Here is a 9604-nt window from a genome sequence, read left to right as displayed (position 1 = left end):
AACCCACGGTTGAGTCCATGGTTTATGCAGATTTCCTATATATACTACGCTTAATTTAGTGCGTATCGGGCACATGTATAAAAAATTTCCATTGCTAATGCGCACTTTTGTCACAGTGTGCCAAATTGACGCCTGTTGCTGTGGTTATCCATGCTATTTTATTCATGAGTCCACTGTTTTTTTCACGAGTCCAGTCTCCAAACAGTGGACTCATGAATTTGGCACACTGACAAAAGCGCGCATCAGCATTGGGCATGTTTTATGCATGAATCTGATACGCGCTAAATTAAGCGTAATTTATACAGGAAATCTGCATAAACCAAGGGTTCAACAGAGGGTTTTAAAAACCACCTTTGTGAATTTGGGCCTTGATGTCTCGATGTATGTAAGTCTTGATAGATTTGTATAATGTATTAGTTGTCAAGACAACATTTTATGGCGAATGGGGGTTTGCGCACGCAGCGCCGGAACTCTGGATTAGTACCCCACAGAATTTATGGACAGTTGATACAATTGGGCAAATTAAATCTGCATTAAAAACATTTAGTTAACTGGTAATGATTTCATCAAAGCATTACCAGCAGCTTTCCCTCATCTCTAATTTTTACTTTAACTATTTTTTCTCAAAATCAAACAAAAGAATAAACAAATATGACACCACTCTTAGGTTTCTTTTTGATTGACTAGATTCAGAAACAGCCAGTCTCCAAACCAAGACCCTTTATTATAATCTCCAAGACGCTCTGCACTGCCACCCATAGATTCTACCATTTACAATTTCATAAAATAATGATAGCAATTTTTTTTTCAACATTTATTATACTGCACTGCTTTCCCATTTATCATCAATGACCAAGCCATCCTGCTATATAACTCTAGCAAATAAAATTGAATTTTTATGTTCACTTTGCCAGTAAAAACCAAAGCACAAAAATACATAAACATGTTACGTCTTACATTACAAATCGAACAAGAATTGAACAATTTTGGATGCTTTGCAAATTTACACAAACAGAAACACACAAAATATGCTTCCATAGATAGTGTTATAATTTATAAATCAATTCTACAACACTGATGCTTTGTTGATAGCAATAAATTTGAGATGCAACCACACTAACAAAAAAAATACCTTTTCGTACAGAGATAAATATAATTGGTGCTGTACTATCGTCAATTCAGGAATGTACAATAACTTTTCCTCCAAGGGGGGGGGGGGTAACTTAAGAAAGGAATTTCATATTTATATCTTTACAAATCATTTATCAAACATAGTCTTTTTCTCTAAAAATGTTGAAACTATCTTCAGCATAGTCAAAAGATTATACATTGCTATGATCTTTAACTTTAGATGTAACCAAGGATTAGATAAGGTCATGTAAAACATATATATGGTCATGGAAATGGCCTTTTCCAAACATTTCACATAATGTTTTAATTGATATACATAGTTCTACATCATGAAATGTGCTCTTTGTTTTGGTCATATAGATAATTTTTTTACAAGTCCATTTCAATGCATGAAAATCAATTGCAATTACAATAGTTTGAATTCTCTAATTTGAGCCAAGACAAAAATCTTAATTTTCATTTCATGGAATACGATTTTGGTCAAAATTGAAGTGAGTCATTTAAGGGGTGCCTATCCTATTAGGACTACATAAGAATCGTTCCCAATGTTTCTTTTTTTTCTGTCTAAAGTACAAATGATTCTATATGTTTTAAAATGTACCTTATACAATATTTCTGCAAAACTTGCATAACTGCCATAGTTTTTATTTTGACATAAAACTTGGACTGAAATATAAAGTTAGAAGAATAGCTCAACAGAATCAAATTTGAAGAGCCTATTTAAGTTTTGGAATCAAGGTCCAATCTTGTGAATTATATTGGCCTATTCATTCAAGCATTCCAAACTTATTATCATGTAGTGAGTTACTGTCAATCGGCTTTGGTCCCCAATATAATATATTTTTCCTTAAAGGACAAGTCCATGTCAACATAAAGTTGATTTGAATAAAAAGAGAAAAATCCAACAAGAATAACACTGAAAATTTCATCAAAATCGGATGTAAAATAAGAAAGTTATGACATATCAAAATTTTGCTTAATTTCACAAAACAGTTATATGCGCATTTAGGTGGGTATCAAAATGAGACTGATGATGTCATCCACTCACTATTTCTTTTGTATTTTATTATATGAAATAGGGAATATTCTATTTTTCTCCACATTGTCATGTGAAACAACAATTAATTCCTCCCTGAACACATGGAATGAGCATTGTTTAATACTACATGATTCAGTCAAGTTGGTCTTTATTGTCAAATTTATAAAAAAATAAATATTGTATAATTCAAACAATATAACTGTCTCATTTGAGTTGTGCATATCACTGTTTTGTGAAAAATAAGCAATATTCTATTAAACTGTCATATTTTACATCCAATTTTGATGAAATTTTCAGCATTATGCTTGTTTGATTTTTCTCTATTTAAATCAACATTTTTCTGGGGTGGACTTCACCTTTAATAAAGTTCCTTTGAAGAATGATCTTAAAAAAATCAGTCACTGCATTTGGGAAACCTATACAAAGATTATATCCTAAAATTGTTGTCCCATTCCATACTTGAGAATTAGTTTTATACTGAAAAGGGATTTTTTTTTGGTTCATTTTACATCTGTATGCACTACAAATTGATATTGTCATCATAATTGATATAATCGTTGATATAGACACTATAATCATTATTATTTTGAGTCACTTGGTAAAGAAATGCACCAGCCTACAAGGCATATTTAGAGCAATGCCAAAATGATGACAGATATTTAAATGTCCCCTGCTAATTTCAGGATTCATTTATTCCAATGACATTTGCTCAGGACTGTGGATATTCTGTGCGTTAAGCCAAATATAAACACTTATCTCAAACATTTCTGCATCCCAAACCCTTATCCAACTACTCGCATCACTCAGGAAAAAAAAACACCTGTGGCAACACTAACTCCTATCCTGTATCACCATCCTCCTTAAAAATACACCTTGGACAATCAGAAATCACCATCAAAAAGAAAAAGAAGTACATGTATTTTAATAAGAAGAATCCAACTTGCAAATGTTTGGAATGCATGAACTACCAGTACATATTTGTTATGCTTAAATATACATCCATGTATTTTTAACTGATGTATGGTATCCCTCGTATTCAGCAATACACAAAAATGCATTTTGCATTTAAACAAATATTTTATATTGTGAAATGATCTAATTATCACATTGAAATTCAAAACAAGTGTCTTGGGTGGGGGCAAAATGATGATACAAATAAAAAAAGAAAACAAATATCAGTCGGATAAAATTATACAGATTTTATAATGGACATTATAAATATATACAACATATATGATACAGTAACAAAATAAACAAAATCTATCTATGTACAATAGCATATGGCTGTCTTTCAATGATGTATATATACAACCACGACCAATAAATGGAACATATCAATATGTAATCTTGACATAAACGTGTATATTCATAATGAAACATATAACATAAGATTTTTCTTTTTTTATAAAATAGCTAATAAATACAATCATAAAAACTGTTACGAGAAGGGGGTTTATATATAATATAAGGAAGCAAAAATTGAAGTATGTTTTATATTTGGCAAGATTTTATAGAAAAGAGAACATATGAATATAGAAACGGTATCATGAATATCAGTCTTTGAAACATTGCAAGGAGGGTGAAAATTGAAAAATGACACATATCTGAGGAACGTGTCATGAAAGAAAAAGTCCTTTTGACTGACTAGCTTGTTCTGAGCCAATCAGATGCAAAGATTCAGTAGCTTATAACAACAGTCAATGAAAATCACCATTTGTTTCATGAAATGCTGCCCTAGGGGTGACCAGCAAAGTGAAAAGGGGGGAGGAGAGAGAGAAGGGGGTTGTCCATTAGATTTGTATCTTGCAAGAAACCAAATTTTGATAGGAAAACAGATTTCCAAAAGTAATAATACCCCCCATAGGTTAATACTTAAAGTTTTCATAAATTTCCCATTAAACCTGATCTATTTTATATTGAAAATTTAAAATTAAAATGGAGGCAAGTTTTTAGCTATTTTGACAATAAACTTATTCATTGGACAGAGGTTTGCACTTGAAAGTAACATCTTACGAAATATGTTCATAAAGGATGCAGAAATGAAAGAAAGATTCAAGAGTTATTCAATTAATACATGGCATGAAAATATGAAGATGGAAAGTACTTAATTGGGTATAACATCAGCTTTTTGGTCCAAGACTAGAAAAAACATTGGTCTCTTATCATCATTTATTCTTGACTATCTTGTTTTATCTAGATCTGAAGTGTTTAAGAAGATCAGGATTATTAAAATGAGTTGCATTACAATATATATGGTCAATTCAGTTTTATAAAGAACATGCATCATCTTTTTTTTAAATATAGTAAATGTCATTAATATTAGATTATTGCTATAAATTGTTATGTATTATTCATTAAAAACACACAAATAACAAAACATGTACTAGATTAAGATGATAAATATTCTTATCATTTGTCAAAATTCTATCCCTACGTTATTAAAATATGTAGTAATATGAATGTCAATGGGTCTAATTCCTGCTTTTGATTAATGTAAAATGATAATAGAAAATATCAAATTCACTTGACAAAAGCATTACACCGACATGGACAGATGCATCATTTACACTCGAACCTTAAACAAAAAGCTAAATCAGAAAATGAAATATCAATGGTACTCTAGCTCAGGCTTACATGAAAAGCATAATAAGCAATCATTCAACATTTAAATCTTTTTGCATTAGATCAAACTGAATCTCTTGTCAAAATCTCACTTTCCAATACATCATAGAAAAAAATACAAACATTTTCATTCTTCCTAATTTTCAATTATCTTGTCCTAAGCAGTGGATATCTCCTAAATGCCTATGGATTCCAAGATTAACAATTAAATCCCAAATCTACAAGATCTATGCTATCATAGAATTCTCACATGACCCTCTCAAAATGCGTATTTTTTTTGTTTCACATAATCTATGTGACAGAGTTCAAGAGAAAAGTCTGAAGAAAGCCAACTAACATCTAACACAACTAATATTTCATTCAAGTTTCTATAAATTTCAGTTAAAAGGATTTACATGTTACAGAAAGCAGCTATAAAAGAGGGAAGATTTAGACATTCAGATAAATTTGAAGCACCTTGACAAGAAAAAAAAGAAGTTAAAATTTAAATACAATGAATGAAAGGAAGAAGAGAAGAAAGAAAGGTTGAGATTAAGAAGAATAAAAAGTTAGAGTACAATTTAAGGAAAGAAGAGGAGAGAGCAACGTGAAGAATAAGCAACAGAAGAAGGGAGAGGAGGAAGATGAGAAAGAAAATGTAGATGACGAAAAAGAGGACAACAACAAGATCCAGGGTCTGATTCATACACAATATGTATGACTAAAACCTCTAAAATTTCCCACGAGAAGTTCTCTTCATAAAACACCATCACACGTTCTTGTTAAATAAATAACAGTGATCTTCACAAGACACCATCACATGTTATGATCAATGAAGAAACAATGTTGATAACAGGGTAATGCATAATGTTGGTACTCTTTGGTGTATTGTGTTGAGACGTAGGAGATCCAAGGAAAATTGAGGGTGCTTCACAAAAGTTAAGTCTAACAATCTGTTAAGCCAATAAGCCAAACGTATTTTCTCTTAAGTGATAAGGACAATCTTGTGTCATGTGCTTTAAAAGAATCAAACATTATTACAATTGTGAAACCATATTGGTGAGAATCTGTTTTTAAGGGAGACTGCCTGTCTGCAGGAGTCATGAATGATAAAATCAAATCCGAATTATTACTTTGATGAATGGACGAAAATTCAAAACTTGGTTTCTTAAAATATTGAGTGTATTGATGCTTATCTTAAGCTTGGTTTGCATCCTAAAAGTATGAAAAGAAGAGAAAATGGCAGAAAGACAGAAACTAATTCATAATTGATCTCCTAGCATTCACAAACATTGTGCATGACTCCACCCAATTCATGCCACCTTATTTCTGCTACATTTCCAGAATAAAAAGCTTCAATGTGTTCACACATTGATTTTTACAGTATAAAGCTGATCAAAAGGAATCTACACGAAAGAGCTACATGTACACAGTAAGACACACACTTTAACAGAGCACTTTTGATCAACGGATGGAAGACAATGATATCACATGGTACTATAAAATTTCCCTCGTCCACTAGTGCCCCGCCCTCCTGCACCCCCTCGTGCAAGCTTGTTCAACGGATGGGAGGGGCCATGCTGCGATTTGACCTTCGATTGTGAGGAGCTTGTAGATTCCTTGTCCGATTCACTCTTGCGCGTTTTCCTCTCTTCCTTGGCTTTTTGGTCTAGTGCAGCCCCTTCTCCTAAGTGACTGGTAAAGAGTCTAACCATGTCTGGTTTCAGTTCAACTAGAGGTCCGTCTTCCACTGACTTGCATGCAGCTTCTATGGACGAGCTAGGTTTGGCGACAGGCTTTTTCTCATCAGTCACTCCAATAGATGATCTCAGAGCTTTGACTTTCTCATCGGACATCTTTGCTATGGAACGACATCTTTTGAGTTCTAACTTATGGACTTGTTCAGCAACGCCCATCATACCTTCTGATTCCTCTGTTAAAACAAAGGAAAAACATACAAAATAAAATTTGAATGAAAATTGTTGTCAAAACAATGTCATACATTCAAATATGTTTACATAATTCAAATTCTATTGAGAGATTATTTGAGCGTAATCATAACAGACAGACAAACAATATTTATTTGACCCAACCCATTCCAAAGAATTTTGATATGACATAGCTGATTGACAAAAGTGTATGCACATGATTTGTCATCTAACACTGATTTTAGGAAGGGCAAGCACTGAACTTCCTTTTCCCAAATAGTGAAGAAAAATCACTCAGCTTTTGGAACTATTTAATCAGTGGAAAAATTAGGGCTATTTTACTGTTTTAGGTGATGAAAGATATCTATTTCATTTTTTTCTTATTACATTGATCAATTTTTCGAAATGAGCCAGTTAACATAGCCTTTTCTGGGCAGATATGAAATGTCAAATACATTTCCTACCAACTGGTTGCAAAACATCAGTCCCTCTACCTTCACCCTTATTTTTTATGACTTTTTAAAAGTGCTTCAATATGGGGGAAATGTTTATGCTCGTAGCACCTGAAGGGACACTAACCTTTCTTCTCTAGGGCTGCACCTACAGGACTAGACGATCTCACAGGAATGTCCATCTCTTGGATATTTTTCAACTCCTCCTTGGTCAGCCCCGATTGATCATCTCCATCGCGATCAAGCCGGAATGCCGATTTCTTGGTGGGACTGGGCGAAGATGCTGTGAGTTGAAATAAAACCAGTAAATCATTAGGATGACTAATCAAAGAATACTATGGTTATATAGAGTCAAATCTGCATCCGCCTATGCAAAGAGAATTCCCCAAACTTGTTAATAATAAATAAGCTAAAATGTTTGGAATCCAGTTTGGTAACATAGCTTAATGCTATGTCTGACGAAACCAATGGAAAGGATCCTCAAATTGGCAAATATGCTTCAAAATAGCTGATTTGGTGGAAAACTCCATTTGCTTTGTACAAATTTTTTTCGAATTTTCCTCATTATCTATCAAATTGCATCTTGCCTCCTTCTGAGCACAACATATGTCATGGGAAAATATAATTCACATCACATATGTCAAGGTCAGGAAAGCTTTCAGGTTGTCAAAATCGGCCATTACTTGAAAAATATATGCATATTTGGAACTGGTATCAAATAGGGCCCATATTAATCAAATTTTAACAAATTAGTCTAGTAACCATTTACTTGTGTACTGTGGTTTATGTAATCAGATGATTATACTTATTCAGGTTTTATGAGTACGGGCCCAGGGTGGTTTATTTTACACATTACTGGAAGACGTGAGAAGATATCTCTTAGCACAAGAAAGGGTCACCAGTCATTTATAAAGGGAAACTTACAAAAAGCTGTATGAAATGTCCCCCAGTCTATCAAATGACTTACCCAGCTCCATTCTCTCTTCAAGTTCCATAGTGTGCCTTCTGACATCTCCAACCTTCCAGCGACTTCCTTCGTCTGGATAGGCTGTTGAGATGCAACCTCCTTCATCAACCTCCATTCCTTCTTCCAGCATGGAATCACACACTCTAGGACTGCTCCTATCACGGCTGGGAGAAGCCGTTGCACTGTCCACTGCAGCATCGGTCTCAGTATCCTGCTGGAGTACCTCTGCTGCTTTCTTCTGCTCAAATTCTCTCTTATGTCGCTCCACCAAGCCCATCGAAAGCTGGATCTCTTCACCAGAAGTGGTGTAGACAGACGATCTATGGTTGCCTGTTGCTTCAGCTATATCCATAGGTGCTGAGGAATTTTCTGCATTGTCCACGCTACAATCTTGTAGCTTTTCACACTGTCCATTATCAGTCCTATTTATATTTCTGACTTCATGTTTTGTTTCTGGTGAAGCCGTAGAGCAACCTTGCATGCTTCCTGCCGCAGATGAGGCCAGCTCATCAACAATTGAAACAACTTGAATGTCCGATTTCTCTTCTTCACTTTCTTCCTCTACCTCGCAATCAAACTTCATTGACACAGACGATGTCGGACTCCCGTCCCTCATCTTCTCCTCCAACTCCTGTTTCTGCCGTAGTACTGTTCCAGGATTCCAAGGAATGGACTCCCTTTTATAGGCTCCTACATCACTTTCCTCTAGATCCTCACCTTCCTTTGTTGAATCCACTGCACCCATCACGCTACTCTCAATCTCGGTAATCTTAGACTTCACACATATCTTCTGGTACGTTTCCTCCTCGGATCCGTCTAATGAAAGTTCATTTGCGCTGTTGTTGTTGGTATTCAGCATAGTATCTTCCATGCTGGAGCCTTCCACCGTGTCGACCACCTCACTACTAACTGGTGGCTCGTTGGAAGGAAGTACTGTCAATGGCATCACTTCGGGTTCAGTTGCAACAACAAAAGGGACAGTTCCTGAGGCTAGTGCCCCTTCCTTCTGCAGTTTCACAATGGAACTTGGTCTGACCGTCCGGGGGACCAAGACCTGGATGTCGTCACAATCGCTGTCGCCGTTGTCCTCACCAACAGCACCCTTGGAGCGTGGCTCACTGGTGCCCATCACATATTTGCCTGCTCCGAGATGAGTAGGATCAGGTCCAATGAAAAATGAAGGACCTCCTCCGACTGCCCCCTCGGGAGAGTCCAGCTCCTCTATCTTTTTCTTTCTCTCTTTGACAGAGAAGGACTTGTTTCTGGGTATACCACGGGGTGCGAGATCTTCAGTAGAGCCAGAGTCTTGAGGCTTGCCACTTGTCAGGCACTCAGCGGATTCACTACGGCTAAGAGAACTTTCCGATTTACACCGAAACATTCTGTGTCTCTGACGGCTAGAGTAAGACCAAAAAAAATATATATGAACAAGTATCTATCGACAGAAAAGTTACTATGGTGTAAATGAATGGTGAGGTGAGTTACA

The 9604-nt window shown here is 35.2% G+C and overlaps 1 protein-coding gene across 3 annotated transcripts in view; it reads right to left on the bottom strand.

Annotated features, from left to right (window-relative positions):
* Positions 1 to 2764: 2764 nt before the first annotated feature.
* The window catches only part of LOC121408541, a 63011-nt gene continuing 56171 nt past the window's right edge, over positions 2765 to 9604 (bottom strand). For all 3 annotated transcript variants that reach the window (XM_041600033.1, XM_041600035.1, XM_041600034.1), the window contains exons 13-15: positions 8119 to 9515; positions 7279 to 7434; positions 2765 to 6704 (exon numbers count right to left, since the gene is read on the bottom strand). In XM_041600033.1, coding sequence (XP_041455967.1) covers positions 6259 to 6704; positions 7279 to 7434; positions 8119 to 9515 — 1999 coding nt within the window. In that variant the 3' untranslated portion in view covers positions 2765 to 6258. The remainder of the gene's footprint in view (positions 6705 to 7278; positions 7435 to 8118; positions 9516 to 9604) is intronic.

This window comes from Lytechinus variegatus, chromosome 2 (genome assembly GCF_018143015.1).
Source record: "Lytechinus variegatus isolate NC3 chromosome 2, Lvar_3.0, whole genome shotgun sequence".
Lineage (NCBI taxonomy): Eukaryota > Metazoa > Echinodermata > Echinoidea > Temnopleuroida > Toxopneustidae > Lytechinus > Lytechinus variegatus.
The sequence above is the reverse complement of the archived record's forward strand: the minus strand, read 5'-3'. Positions and strand labels throughout refer to the sequence as shown.